At 45.0% G+C, this 15,542-nt stretch overlaps 2 protein-coding genes across 5 annotated transcripts in view; both read left to right on the top strand.

Annotated features, from left to right (window-relative positions):
• The window catches only part of vps37ba (VPS37B subunit of ESCRT-I a), a 27,246-nt gene extending 18,495 nt beyond the window's left edge, over positions 1-8,751 (top strand). Inside the window, exon 5 of the transcript XR_006033441.1 lies at positions 8,732-8,751. The gene's annotated coding sequence lies outside the window, so the exon portion shown is untranslated. The remainder of the gene's footprint in view (positions 1-8,731) is intronic.
• The window catches only part of ppp3cca (protein phosphatase 3, catalytic subunit, gamma isozyme, a), a 25,554-nt gene that overhangs the window by 1,883 nt on the left and 8,129 nt on the right, over positions 1-15,542 (top strand). For all 4 annotated transcript variants that reach the window (XM_042099863.1, XM_042099862.1, XM_042099864.1 and 1 more), the window contains exons 2-9: positions 5,888-6,085; positions 7,627-7,751; positions 10,639-10,750; positions 13,445-13,590; positions 13,868-14,007; positions 14,585-14,662; positions 14,951-15,045; positions 15,153-15,278. In XM_042099863.1, the coding sequence (XP_041955797.1) occupies positions 5,888-6,085; positions 7,627-7,751; positions 10,639-10,750; positions 13,445-13,590; positions 13,868-14,007; positions 14,585-14,662; positions 14,951-15,045; positions 15,153-15,278 (1,020 nt within the window). The remainder of the gene's footprint in view (positions 1-5,887; positions 6,086-7,626; positions 7,752-10,638; positions 10,751-13,444; positions 13,591-13,867; positions 14,008-14,584; positions 14,663-14,950; positions 15,046-15,152; positions 15,279-15,542) is intronic.

Raw genomic sequence — 15,542 nt, 5'->3', positions numbered from 1 at the left:
TGTTTCCACGTTTGACTGTGCCGCCTTGCTAGCACAGATCGTTTATGAGAGGTTGTCTGTCTGTGAATTGATACCATACAACAAGCCATGACTACTTCCAACCAAATCTAAAACTATTTCTGTTTCAGTTTTCCTTACTATGGAGCTGTTCATGTTTTCACTGAAAACTAAGTGTTGACGGTGAAATGTGACAAATTGGCACGTCATGCAGTTCTCTGCAGACTCCAGCAGTGGCCAGTCTCCTTGGCTCTCATTCCTAATGGCTTTTGTTTTAGGGCTTGGCTGTGACATCAGTTCATCAGGAGGCGTGTGGCCCTTGGCCATGGATCAACAGAGCAGAGACTGAGAGCACTCAGTATTTCTGTGCCTTTTTTCTTTCTTTCTACCCATGCCACTGATTGCATTCTCTATGCCCCATTTGTCTTTAACATATTTATACAGCCCAGCTAGAAATACAGCCATCACAAGAACTTCTTTCTGTCCCAACATGATTTAAGACCACACTATACGTAATGGTAATGTGTTGATGGCCATCTGAGTTCTTTTTTTTTTGTTATAACATGAAACCTAACCTATCAGAGTAGCTTCATCTTGAATCTCTTGCAAGTGTATGCAGCTTTGTAATTGGCCATGTCCCTTTGCAGTAGCTCACATTATCATGAAAGGATACTCTTGCTGTGGATAGAGGGTGAAGGCCACCCATTACAACTGAAATTTCTAACAACCACAGTCAGCTGTAAGAATAATGTTACAAGAAATCTTCTAATTTTAAGTATTATAACTTGCATTTTATGCCTTTTACAGCTTGTTTTAGTCTGCTGGATTCCTAAAAAAGGGTTTTGGAGTAGAGTGAGTGTGCCCAAAGACACTATTTGTTGTGCCAAGGCACAGCCTGCATTTCTGAAAGTCTGAGTTACAGATCAAGGGTGCGTTCATAAATTCAATCTGACACTCTGAAAGTAGAAGTTTGAAAAAGACGAGCATTCTAACTCCCCGTGAATTTATGAACGGTTATTTGGGGTAACGGACAGTATGGTTTACAATAGGCATGCTACTACAGCACTTGTGAAACAGGGTTTATGTGTCATTCAAAGTTTCAGAGTGTGCTCGGAGCGCTCGGAGTGGCAATTTATGAACGCACCCCAAACTGCAGCATCAAAGGTCTTTATTAAATAGTCATTAAAAAGTCATACACGAAATAGCCTATTTTTTAGATGTTGAATTTCCATCAAAGTTATGCATTTGATCCCCCCCTCCCCAATTAAACCTAGGCTATAGACTGACTTTTGTGTGAATAGTTTGGAAATCATAGATCTTGGTATTATGAAAGTGCAAGAACATTTTGAAAACAGCCTCGTCAATCCTTTTAAGATGCCAGCATCTCCCACCACATTCTCCATTCTCCCTACCAAAGGTGCTTCACTCTCCATGGATATCCTCTCATATCATGTTTTTGGACCTCTCTCAGTATTAATGGATTATCTATTCTATATGACTGAGCTTCTTCAGTTTCAGTAAAATGCAGCTGCTTGTAACCTGCTGCAAGACAGGCTTGCTTGTGTGCAACCAGCTTTTTGGGGCAATCGCATAGAGCATACTTTGATGTAAACCTTAGTTTAATCATTTTTCTGTAGACACGTGCTGTAAATTAGTCTATTCATTTTTTTTTACATTTTATCCACAACTGTATGATGCCATTTTGTGTTGATATGTCAGAACAAGTTTGGCTAGATAAACCTAGCCATATCTAGGCTAGATAAACCTAAACTCTTAAAGGTTTCCAATGTAGAGATGGGACAATGGGACTGATGTGCTTTTCAGTGTAGCAAAACACAATTTTCTGCTTTTGCTATTGCAGCAAGTGGCCTTGGTTCCAATGCCCATGAGAATTTCAGTTGAATGCTATGGATGTAAATGACCAGAGTGAGCATCAGACATTGTTGCTGCTAGTGAATGTTTGTGTGGAGTTAACATCAATGCCGGATGGAGCAGTGGTCATCATGATTCTTAGATTGTAATGATAAATGATACATGGGCAACAATAGACATTGTTATGTCCAAGACTTGACTGACTTGACCTTGTGTGATGCAATTTGAAATGAGTAGTCTCAAGATTTTGCCCAAGACTTAGTTTTCACCATGAGTAATGTAGGGATTTTAAAAAGCTACTGATGACTGCAATTGCACAAGCCTTCCTTTGTCTGCAGTGCACGGAGCAGGTTATTGGATTTATGAGTCATGTCAGTGTGCAACCTGGAGACAAACTGTAATTCCAATCATTACTCACATAGTTCATGATGAAACATCCTGCCTCCACTATCACCAAATGAGCACTCGTTGTATTGCACATATTTATGATCTACAGGTTTGGATATTTTTTGTTATGCTGTTCCTGGAATTGTCCCATTCAAAAGAAAAAAATGATTGCAGGTCTCATCAACTCTGATGAGATATGCATAAACGCTAAATGCATTCCATATGTCGAAGCATTGGGTGCACTACAGGAATAGTCCATGACAGGGCCAAAAAGGCTATTCCATTTCTGTTTCTGATTCTGGAGTGTATTGAGTCTCAACATTGAATATTGCCCAGATACAGAGAAAGCCTTTGCAGTTAGCCACCCACAATGCTTGTGTATAGCGATGCAGTGCAGTACTGAAGGCTACTTTATTGAGTCATTTTCCTATCATCTGGATTTTTTTGATTATGAGAACATAAGTAGTGCCAACCATGCATGTAACAAATGTAATCTTAGAAGACTGGCAGATAATACAGGATGTGCTACTGCTTAAATCATGTCAATCGAAGGCAATGTAAATTGTATTGTACCCAATACAATTATGTATGCAAAAGAGCCTTTTTTCATAATGTTGAAGCTTCATAGAACACATTTGTAAGGGGTGCATTGGACAACCCAGTCCCAGCAAAGTGCACTAAAGTGTTCTTAAAACTAGAACATGCAAGCGGCAGGTCAGGACTTCTTTCATATTCTTAATTCCAGCAGAGCATTTTGCACAGTGTGGACATTTATAGTTTTGAGTTCAGAAATGTGTTATTGCTTTTGGCAACTTGCTGGATTGGGCATGTCAGTCATCAGTCTCTTGTATAGACATCAAAGCACACCTACATGTCAAAGTTTGAGAGTACCTTTACCAGCCTTTGTCTTCTACTGTCTCAAGCAAGGCCAGGATCTTCTTTGCAGCGGGGTGAGGCCCTTAAATAAACAGACCCTGAACCTGGAATCCCCAGCTAATAGAGGCTTTGCCTAATCTCTTCTTAACACTCGTACACAGCTTACAGGCCCTTTCCCAGCCTACCTTGTGGACCCAGGAGTGCTTAGTGTTTATTTATACCACGGTTGTCAGAGCACGATGGCTTGTCCTGATGACAGTGTGGCCAAATTGGAGCTGTGTAGATGTGCGACCCCCACCCCCCTCCCAGCCCCCACCACACAGGCAGTTTGCTTCAGTGCAAGGTGTGTGCTTGCTTTGCTAGCCTACCCCAAACAGGTACGCCATTGGACAGTCGGATTATCACTGTTTGTGGTTGTTTTGTACTGCAGATGTACTTGCAGATGTATGTCAAATCAGATCACCCATAACATCCTTCCATTAACTTTCACTGAAGATGTGGTCTACTCACTACACTGTTCCCTACACATATCCACATTTGTGTACAGTAGCATGCAGCCTAGCTCACATCATGGTTGCAGTCTCATATGCAGCTCAAATGAACCAGTTGTTTCCACAAGTAAGGCTGGTTCGTGCTGGGGAACTAATAGATTAGCTTCAATAATGTAGGAAAATCCTGGGCTTTCTGACTGCCAGTCCCTCTGTCAAAATGCTTTCATAGTTGAAACTATGAACTAAGCTGACAAGCTTAAAAGTAACTCATTCTGTCAGAAAAGTGGTTTTGGAAACACTCCGAAAGAGAAAATTGTAGCGGCCCTGACAAAAGCTACTTGGCTATTGCTCCATTTAAAATGTTAATCATTTGGTTCCCAGTATGTATTTTAAGACTAGTGGGACTGAAAGCTCCAGTCTCCCCACAGTGATTTGACATAGCTGCAGGGCGTGCCCCTGTGGACAGTATGCTGGACTTTGGCCCAAACTCTGCCTGCAGTAGGCACTCCCACTAGCCTGTGAGTTGGCATGGAGTATGCAAGGAAATGTTTGGAATTTTCATGGTTGGGATGGCTCTTATCATTGGGAAAATATCTCTGGCGTATTTTTAAAGAGCATTTGGGGATATTTAATGCACACCAGCCTTCACATTAAATTTAGGCTTAATTTATTTGTCGTCCCCCCCCCCCCCCCTTGGAATGTTGAGCAACTTTTGAATGGAAGCAGACATGCATTGCTTTCCCTTCTATTCTTTTATTTTGGTAACTGAGGCTGCACATCTGTGTTTTGCTGATGCTTGCTTAGAGATTTTAAGACTGTTCAGTGGTTTCTATGCTGTTAGGTAATGGGCACAATTGGCATCCACTGTCATGATGAATGGCCTTTTTTCTTATAAGGTTATCATACCGATGGCTATTTCTCCTGTAGGAAGCCAAAACAATGGGCACATGTGTCTGAGCTACATTGGGCGTTTTATGCAAAGTCTGTGTGTGCAACGGAGCATCAGAACGTGCCCTTGATGGTGTGCTGGAGAACAGAACGGCGGTGCAGGCTAAGCCGCTGAGGATGTGTCTAGCTAAACTTGTGGGCTGCGATCTGCATCTGATCAGCTGGGGCTGTGCTGTGCTGGGCTGCAAGTGTCTGGCTTTATCCTCAGCCCTGCGCTGGCATGCAAATGAGTCTAGAGGAGCTCTCTGCCTTTGTATTGCCCTGATTTATGCAGTCAGCTTGGGGTGGGGTGGGGGGCTGTTTCTTGGCAGACTCCACTTTGGTGCTTTGTTTAATTTATTTATTAATAATTTGTCTTTGAAACAAGTTAATAGCCTCTGTTGGGCAGTCTGTCCTTTTTTCAGCCTTGTTTCGGACTAGGAGGACAATGACTCTTTGAGGCCTCAGACAGGCTCATTAGAAAGTTTAGCACAGTTGTGATTATTAAAATTCTCACCCTCACATGACCTTTCTCAACATTCTCAGTGGTGTCTGACAGCAGTGCTTGTCCTGTCTGCTGTCCTAACATAATTACATGAAGAATGTACAAGTCAAGTAAGACAAATATTCTGACAATGTTTTGCATGCATTGGATTATCTGCTGCTTTAATCAGAAGGCCATAGGCTACCTTTGGAGTTCAGATTAGAAACCCACCCTTATTGGTTTGCTTAGTTCATGACGGCACACTGCAGCCAAATACCTTTTGATGTGTTTTGCTAAAGTCCATGCCATTGCATAAACCCAATGATGAGTGATGTATTGAGGTATATTAACCGGAAACTGACAGTGGCCTACCCTTCTCTAGCTTGAGAAGATTTCTAAAGGTTAGATTACTTGGCAGTTCAGCTCAGGTGAGGGATTACTGCATTTGAAACCCTACTATACTCCAGCAGCACAGCAGTAGACTAATGTCAATAAATGGACATAAAGCCAATAGGGGAACAACAGCAAAATTAGCCTTGTGTAATAAAACCCTCATTTATTTGTTGGATTATTGCTTGTGGCTCAGAACTGAATAGTGAAAGAATTAATTATTATACAAAGTATAATGTTTCTTATCTGAACCGAAACAATCCCTTAGTGATGCAACACCACTGGTGTTATGTCATCGTTTTATTTAGACTTTCCAGAATGAACAGGAAAGCAGTATATATATTAGTGTTATTCCATTTGTTAGTACACACACAGAATACACACAGTATGCACACACACATACACACACACTCACACAATGCCTCCAAGGTCTTTAACAGTTGGTGGTTCTGTCTTTTGACAGCGGTGCCACTCCCTCCCCACCAGCGGCTCACGCTGAAGGACCTGTATGTGGACGGCAAGCCCAACCCAGAGGTCCTGAGGAGCCACCTGGTGAAGGAGGGCCGCCTGGAGGAGGAGGTGGCCCTGCGCATCATCAACGACGGTGCCAACATCCTGCGGCAGGAGAAGTGCATGCTGGAGGTGGACGCGCCCATCACAGGTATCCCCCTGCCACCATCCTCCTAGCCAACACCTAGCCCATAACAGCCCAGCTTAGAGCTACACATCGGCCTCCAGCTCTCAGTGTCAGCATTGCCCAGCCCACCCTCAGAGTGTGATTGAGTGTCAGGTATGTGTTGCAAGCAAAGCTGGCTAGCTGTCTTGAGAATCCGAAAGCTCCGTTCTCATCGGCTGCTCGCTGATCCATAAATAGGTGGATGGATAGGGATACAAGACATAGCAGAGAGACATTACAAAAACAAGCCCACACTGAATGACATAAGAAACCCAATTAATCAGAGCAGATAGTGTTTTTTTTTAATAATAGGAAGCTATCTTTCTTTGACCTGTCTTGAACTCTCAGGGTCAACCAAGTCTTTTGCTGGTTAACAATATCATTAATTCATTGTTATCTATAAATTATTGTTTGTAGTTGCTACGTTAATTGAGGTGTTGTAAAGGGGATTTCAGTGCATTTGATGATCAATGCTTGCCTTAAAGTATCTACAGAAAATCCTGTAATAACTTCTTGAATTAGTTTGCAATGTCAGACTGCAGTCTCGTATTCTCGCCAGCCAATAGAGTAGATTTATTTTGTATATAATTTACTAAAGCTGAATCACATGGATCCCATGAATCACATGTTGCTTACACAATAGTAGGTTTAGGGACTACTTATAGCCTTTCAGCAACAGGTTGATCTGCATGTTACGGTTTAAGAAAATAAGGAGCTAGATGTTGCTAGTTAATTTATAATTTAATGATGAATCAAGCTGCCAGCTAACAGGGATGAATTGCCAGCTGAAGCTGCTAGCTGAAAGAGTCGAATGGCAGTTTTTGTAAAAATTCCTTTCAAGAAGAGATTTCGCAATATTATGGATGTCATGGATGAATTGGAACATTTTTGTGCAAATACAAACGGTGTTCAGTTTCTGAAGCCTGACTGACCAGTTATTACATTGGAGCTCCCCACATATGTATGTGCTCACTACAGGCCATCATATAACTGCTGTTGCGGACTGTTGGCAGTGGCCCGTACGGCATCGCTGGTGTTTACACAGTGCCTGCCTCTGCGCCATGCTCCATGCCACCTGTGTTTACACGCGCTGACAGACGGCTGCTCCTGTGGGCACTCAGGCTGCTGTCAGCGGCTGCTGTCACACCTCTGGAATGATGGCATGGCCCGTCGGGCACCGGGGCTGATGGGGCTTTCGAGAAATGTGCCTGCCGCTGCTGCTCTGTTAGCCCAGCCGCACTGTGGAACTGACTTGCCCCAGAACTGTCAGTACAGCATTTGTTGATTGGCGTGTCAGCCACTGGATCAGAGACAGCTCTCGTCTGGTCGCAGATCTGTTTGGTCAGCTGCTGCTGGGTTAGTTGGGCGTTATGAGGGCTTGGCTGCCTGACCTCAGATCAGGATAATAGCAGAATAAGCTTTAGCTTCAGCTTTAGATGCTGAAAACGGCAAATGTGTGTGTAAAATCTTGTCATCACATGTGTTTTCTCGCAGGTGTCTCACACGCCTTTTCTTTGTGTTTCCAGTATGTGGTGATGTCCACGGACAGTTTTTCGACCTCATGAAGCTCTTTGAAGTGGGCGGCTCGCCTGACAACACACGCTATCTCTTCCTGGGAGACTACGTAGACCGGGGCTACTTCAGTATCGAGGTGAGTGTTTCAAGGGGCTCTATGAACTATCTGGATCACTCTACCAGTCTTTTTTTTATTTCTCGCACTGCACTTTCAGGGTACAGTAAATGTGATGTCCAGAGGTTAATGGGTCTAGTGAGTGCAGTGGCACCAGATGGTATGGAGTGAGTAGAGTGGAGTGAAGCCCACTGAGTGGACCCAGGGATGGTGCTGACCACAGTCTGGGCACCTGTGAAAGCAGAGGCTTCACAGGCCAGCTGAAGACGTGTTGCAGTGACGGCAGCTCAGGCGCTGGGACGACACTCTCCAGACGCTCGAGGGCTGGAGAGGAACTGTGGGCCTCCTAAACCCCCCCACCCCCCCCCCCCCCCCCCACCCCCGGCTCTCTATTCTTACCACATCTGCTGTACAGGCCCCATTGCTTGTCTTTCTTCATTTATATCTGCTTTGCATGCCAGCCTTCACCACCCCTTTCCCTTTCTTTCCCTGGCATTACTTCCAACCTCCAAGCCTCACTGTAGGACTGTAGGTGAGCTCCTCAACACACTGCAGTTCTACCCCGTTGCTGACACCCTGTTGCTCTGATGGGGTGGCTGTGCACAAAAAAGGGACAGTTTGGTTATTTACAGCCCCGACAACCTCCAGCCTTGCCTGGGGCCGGGGTTAGGAGCTCTATCGATCTGGCCTCACCGGGCATCGGAGCAGTATTTGAAGACGTGCATGTGTGTGAAAGGTCACACATAAAAGCCACAGATCCGCTGCCGAAGCAGGATGGTGTGGGGGACACCGCTCAGGTGATCAAGTGGTAACACCAGTGTGTGTGTGTGTGTGTGTGTGTGTGTGTTTTTGTGTTTTGATCTGCATGCCGAAGCATGAGGAGGCACTTCATTCTGCTTGCGTTTGCATTGTGCAAGACCTGCATTTTGTTAACATATTCACTGTGCTCAAATGTGCTGATGCACTGCCCTTACAGAAGGGGGGAAATTGATTACCAGAAGATGTGTGTGTGTGTGTGTGTGTGTGTGTGAGCGTGTGTGTGAGCGAGAGAACGTGGGAGTAGTTATTGCTCTCGTTATGCCAATTACAGTGACACACTGTCAAAAGCCGCCCTAATTTGTGGGCCTGTTAATGGCAGGGCAGTTAGCCTGTCGTGCTGGGTTCGATTGCTGTGTTCAACCACCTCATGTAATGTTAATTGCTTGATGGATCGTAATGTGGTCACATTTTGTGGCGGAAACAAAGAATTGCAATTATTTTCCCGGTGAACACACGCATCCCTTCGTAGACCATGTTGGTGGCACGAGGCAGAGCTAGGCACGAGTTCCTTGACACATGTGAGGATTTGTCCCGCATGACGGGCTCCTCTGGCCTTTGATCCATGAGAGCATCCCCTCTCCTCGCCTCCTCTCTCCTCTCCCCATCCCTGTCCTTTGGTCCTTGTTGCTCTGCGCTGTGCTGCCGTAGGCTGCATCTCCTCTCGTCTGGCACCGAAGTCTGGCCTGGCCTTTGTTGTGCCACCCACGCTCAAGGTTTCACCCAACTAGAAAGAGGAAGAGAGAGAAGAGCTGCTGCTGCTGCTCTTCTTCTTCTCCTCCTCCTCCTTAAACACCCTGTCCTTTCTCCACCTCCACTGTATTCTCCTGCTGCCTTTCTTCACTCCCTCCATACTTTTTTTCAGCTTCGTCAGCCTTCGATCGGTATGCTTTATGTCTCCTGCCGCCACCTCTCCCATTACCTGCAATTTTCGACTCATTATTCTCCCGGCTTGAAGCTGTCTGAACATATCCCTCTCCCCTAATCCATCTCAGTCACTCCCTCCTCTTCCCCCCTTCTTCATCTTCCTCTCCTATTCCTTTTTTGCATGGCATTTTTGAAAAGCTCATCTGCCGTCCTTGGCTACCTTGGCGCCAAGCTTCTCGGCAGTAAATACCTAAAGTACCTGGCCTCCAGCATGTTGATGAAAAGGAGGGAGGTGGAGGAGAGAAGCAAAAGACTCTCTTTACAGTGCTCCCTGTTGCCCATTTGTGTCTCTTCCTCCTCCTTGTTCTCCTCGGATGTTTTCTGCACGGTACTAAAATAGGCTTGAAATGCTCTTTTACCACGTCGTCAGTCTGTACAGTGCCACTTGTAGAGAGATGTGTGTCTGCTTTTATTAATTCCTGGGAAATGACTTTAGAGAATGTCTAATAAAAAATATATGACATGGAGTGCATGGCAAACTGGACCTGGATTGAAATATATGTTATTTTATGATTTCATCCTTCTTTTCAAACATTGTACATTTGAGTCTGATACACTGTCGACGAATCTTCATGATTCACAGATTAAAACACAAATTGTTTCCCATCTCATCAGAACTAGGGCTGCAGCTAACAACCATTTTCATTGTTGATTAGTCCGTCAGTTATCTTCTCAAAGTGATTCGATTTTTTTAAGGAAAGCACAGATAAAATTTGTATAAAATAACTACTGTAGACAATAACTGAATATTGATACTTTTTTATTTGTTTGTTTACTTAGTTTTTGTTGTTAATTATAGGCCCCAAGTCTTTAAGGCCCTCATAGCACCATCTTTTAATGTCCTGGTCTGCACATAACACAACATTTACTTGCTACAGAATTGATGCAACTAAACAGATAAACATCAGCCACTGCCATGGGTAAATGTAAAAATGTATAAATTTGCGCATAGCCAAGGCTGATATCGACCGATACCAATGTTAGACCGATATATCAGTACATCCCTATTTTTTCTCATCTGAACAATGACTAATTGATTAATTGACTAAACAATTAATTGCTGCAGCTCTAGCCTTATTAGAACTCTCATATGGTCTCTACCTTTGTGCCATCTGACATTCATTCTCTCTGTCTCCCTGTCTCCCTCCCCCCGTCTCGCCTGCAGTGTGTGCTATACCTCTGGTCGCTCAAAATCACCCACCCCACAACCCTCTTCATGCTCAGGGGTAACCACGAGTGCCGGCACCTCACAGAGTACTTCACCTTCAAACAGGAATGTAAGTGCCGGACACACACACACACACACACACACACACACACACACACACACACACACACACAAACACACACACACACACACACTCACACAAACACTTCAGTTTTCAGTTCATCAAAAGGGGGGTCGAGTGCAACTGTGTTCAACTGGACTGTGCTGAGCTGGGTTTGTGTGTGTATGAATTGTGCATGTGAGTTTGTGTGTGCTCTTTTGTTTATGTGCTCTTTTGTGTGTGTGTGTGTGTGTGTAGAGAGAGAGAAAGATAGAATTGAGAGAAAGCAAATGTGTTTGTGGTTGTCTGTAAAGGGGGGGGGGGGGGGGGGGGGGGTGTACTCTCTAAACTGATTATCCGTAGCTCTGTTTGATGTTGGTCTTGGTGAGAAGAGGACTATTCGTCATCTGCAGCTTAGCTTTATACAATGACGTTCAGCGACAGAAGTGGAGTGGCTGTGGCAACCTGGTCTTGTCTCATGTTCTCAGGTGTCGTCCTCAAAGCAAGCTCGTCACGTCTGTGAAATCACCACTGCTGCTAAAGTACCACTATTATGGTGTCTCACGGGTTCTGCGCTTGCACCAAACACTATGCTTGTGTTGCTTTTGTGTTAGCATGTCCTTCTCTGGCTACTGTATGTTGTGCACGTAACTTATGGTTGCTCATGCAGTTGTGAGTGTTATGAGCTGAATACAACTGAATGAATGTGAATATGAAAGGACCTCTATTTGGGGATTGCTACTGACTACACCAAGTGTTGTGTGCATGGATGAGCTAGGCAGAGTATTAAGTGCGAGTCATCTGAACGGCGAGAAGGACAATGGCGTCATGCTGTCAGACACATAATGCATCACCAGGTACTCGAAAGCATCTTAAAACAAGACGAGCACAGATCACTTTTATTGTGGGCAGAGAGTGCTGCTTTAGACACACGCACGCATCCTTGCGTCGGGGGCCGTCTCATCGTCTCCTCGTAACAAATCACCACGGTCACTGTGGCTTCTGACCATGCACCCGGAGCCATTTAAAGAAGCCTTCCACCTCCACCAAGATGGTAGGAAGCGGTTTAACACATTACGCCTCTTAGGGCACTGAGCCATTTAACCCATCTGTCAGGAGGCGCGTGCCTCCACTCTTACTGCTCGGCCTGAGCTCATGTGGTCTAACAATAGCTTATTTTTGACTGTTGACACCTCCGTCTCCAGGGCTCACCGACTCCCTCCGATGGTGGGCCGCTCCAGAGATGACCAGGGAGGCTCTTCTGTAGAGTGTGTGTGGCTGATCTAATAAGGAAGGGTGGACGGTTGCTGTAGACTAGACACACGATCAAAATGAGGTTATCATCTTGATGTCTGTTCTCGTTTTGAGAAAATTAAAGTCATATGGTGTAAGTGTGTATCGCGTGGTGGCAGATGTTGTGTTTCTTTTCCCCTGCTGATAACATCCGTCCTTGTTTAATTCAGAGGAAATATATGTATTTTTCATGGTACACAAAAAGGGGGGATAACGCCTGTTGTTTCCACTGGCTGCTCAGTCTAATCACCTTTTTTTATTTTGTGGTTTTTAGAAAAAGTTGTAAATATCACAACAGCTTTTTCCAGCCAGATACCATAAACATATTACTGAGAGCCCCCAGTTTTAGACAAAACCTCTTCACTCCCTCTTTGATTCAATAAGACCATCTATCTATTAGCGCTGCTGGAAGCGTGAATGTTTTCGTTTTGGATATGCGCATAGTTGATGAGTTATGAGAGAGCTTTTAAAGCCCAATCTGGATAATGAGGAGCACACTCGATGCTGAGATCCTGCCGCGCTATCAGTAGCTGAATGCACCGCTAAGAAGCCTAATGAAGAGCATTCATCAGGCTCATTTGAATTCAACTGCACAGGCCTCCCATGTTTGCGCTCTGGCTTTTGTGCCACTACTTACCATATTGGACCAGTGGCAATTAAATCTTCACGCGGCTGCAGCCCTTTTTCAAGCTCACGGTGTGTGTGGCTGCATTTTAGGAAAACAGTGTTAGCCTTGAATAATATTATCCCATCAGCAGCATACAAACTGCTTCAGATGTAGCCGAAGCGTAGCTCTGAAAATAAAGCCTGGTGCTAGCCTGCAGGAAAAGCCTGTCGTGGCCCGATGAATTCATGCGTGAAGCTGTAGACAGGGCAGTGATGGGTCTGCACTCCCTTCCCTCACACTGGCCTCCTGGAAACAGCAGCTGAAGAAACGCCAGGCACACACAGAAAAGTTGTCGGGTGTGTGTACGTGTACGTGTGTGTGTTTGTGTTTGGGTGTGTGTTTGTGGGTGGTTGGGTGTAGTTGGGCGTGTGCATGCTCAACATTCCGTGCTCTGCTCACACAAGGCTGTTTCTCGGACGTGAGGGAAAAAAGAGCTCATGAGTCATTCTGTGCGGTCCAGGCTGACCACTAAATCAATCAGCTTCGGCCGCCCACTCAGCCAAACCTTTAAAGTCCTTTAAAGTGAATTTATTTGTTCTTGAAACTGTTTTGATCGTTTGACTCTACCCCAAAAGACCATTGAGCTGAAAATAGATGAAAGAAATTCTGCCTTAAGCGTTAAATTGACTAGTTTGCATCCATTTTCCCATCCCAAATGTATACAGTTTGCCACAGGTGGTAAACATTTCTTCCCCTCAGATGTTGCATACCAACAGGCCACTGTTTTGTCCACTCATCCGCAGGTAAAATCAAGTATTCAGAGCGAGTATATGATGCCTGCATGGAAGCGTTTGACTGTCTGCCTCTGGCTGCTCTTCTTAACCAGCAGTTCCTGTGTGTCCATGGTGGCCTCTCTCCAGAAATCAACTGCTTAGATGACATTAGGAAAGTAAGTGACAATCTTGGTCGCTCAAAGTCCGTGTCAGAAACCTGCGGGAAAATCCTTATGTAACTTGGTTCATATGACATTGGTCTATGAAGGTTAGTGCAACAAGGGGTCAGTTCTGGATGTCCAAGATGTCGTAATGTGAATAGTTACTTCATTGGCAGTTTATTGGAAAGCATGTGTCATATGGCAGTATCTAAATGATAAAGAAACCCTGTGGGATTAGCAAGAGAGTTAAGAGTTATGAGCATGTGCACTTTCGTTCTCTTGTCTCCTACAGTTAGACAGATTTAAGGAGCCTCCGGCATTCGGGCCTATGTGTGACCTCATCTGGGCGGACCCAGGTGAGGACTACGGCAGTGAGAAGACTGCGGAGCACTTCAATCACAACTCGGTGCGAGGGTGCTCCTACTTTTTCAGGTGACTACAACCCCCAATCCGTCCCGCAATGTTGACTTTCTATGCTTTTCTCTTAGTCTTTTCCCATTTCCATTGATGCGTTCTACTGGATGCTTGGCCAGATGTGCTGGACAGACTAAAAATATCACTCTGACTGTTACATTTTGGGAATGAGGATCTTTCACATTCCTGACTGAGTCTGCTCTGCTCGCCTCTTCCGTCTATCCCACAATGCCCTCTGCTTTGGCCCAGTCAGTTGGCATGGATTCCCCGTACTTTTAACCAAACACACGTGGTGGTTGAATCCTCTGTGCAGTCTCTCGGGGAGAGGGGAGCGTTTCAGAGGTCAGGCCAGTGTTGGTGCCCGCTAGCAGCAGCCACATCAAGAAGTCTGTGCTAGTGTGTCTTGCCCCTGTCAAACCATAGACAGCACCTCACCAAGCTGAAGAAAGACAACAAGAGTTCAACAGGTTCTCTAGAGCTGTGAGGGTTACAGCGCATGTGATTATTTCTGGGGAGGTTGTTGAGATGATGATGAACTTCTGTTCTGTTGTGTTCTGTATATCATTCCCAACCTGTTTGTGTCCTTATGTTGCAGCTATGCGGCTGTATGCGACTTCCTGACGAACAACAATTTGTTGTCAGTAATAAGAGCGCACGAAGCACAGGATGCAGGGTAAGTGTAATATGCCTCTCTCTCTCTCTCTCTCTCTCTCTCTCTCTCTCTCTCTCTCTCTCTCTCTCTCTCTCTCTCTCTCTCTCTCTCTCTCTCTCTCTCTCCCTCCCTTTCTCTCTCTTTCTCTTCTGCAGTGGACCTTCACACAAGAGTTATTGACAAGTTTACTTACATGATTTTGTGCTTAAGAAGACCTCTTAGAGGTCTAGAGAGACAGACTTCTAGGGGTTATTTTTGTGAAATGTGTTTATGAGAGTGCTTTTCCCGTCTGTATTTCCCCCTTCTCAGGTATAGGATGTACAGGAAAAGCCAGACGACGGGCTTCCCATCACTGATCACAATCTTCTCCGCACCAAACTACCTAGACGTCTACAACAATAAAGGTGAACTTGAACCGGCTGGCGTTATGCTAACTGAGGTAGCTACCTCAGGCCTTGAAAGGTAGCTGTAGCTCCCAACATTATCTCATCGTATCTCTCTCTGGCCATAGCTGCTGTATTGAAATATGAGAACAACGTGATGAACATCCGACAGTTCAACTGCTCTCCCCACCCGTACTGGCTGCCCAACTTCATGGACGTCTTCACATGGTCTTTGCCTTTTGTCGGAGAGAAAGGTGGGAGAAAGCTCATCACAGTGTGGAGGAGAACAATGGAAACTCTGATCTAACTGCTTAGTTAACTGATGTGATGATAAACGTTTCAGAGAAATGTCTGAATTCCAATGAATGCATGAACTTTGTGAGACTTTAGCTAAAAGTGTTACTTACGGAAACAAAAGGCAGAAGGTTGTAAGAGAAACTTGCGCGGAGAGGAGGAAAAGGAGAGCTTCCATATTGTGTGTGGGGGGGTTTGTTTTGACTGCAGCCTGAATGCTCCAC

The sequence above is a fragment of the Alosa sapidissima genome, chromosome 8, assembly GCF_018492685.1.
Source record: "Alosa sapidissima isolate fAloSap1 chromosome 8, fAloSap1.pri, whole genome shotgun sequence".
NCBI lineage: Eukaryota > Metazoa > Chordata > Actinopteri > Clupeiformes > Clupeidae > Alosa > Alosa sapidissima.
The sequence above is the reverse complement of the archived record's forward strand: the minus strand, read 5'-3'. Positions and strand labels throughout refer to the sequence as shown.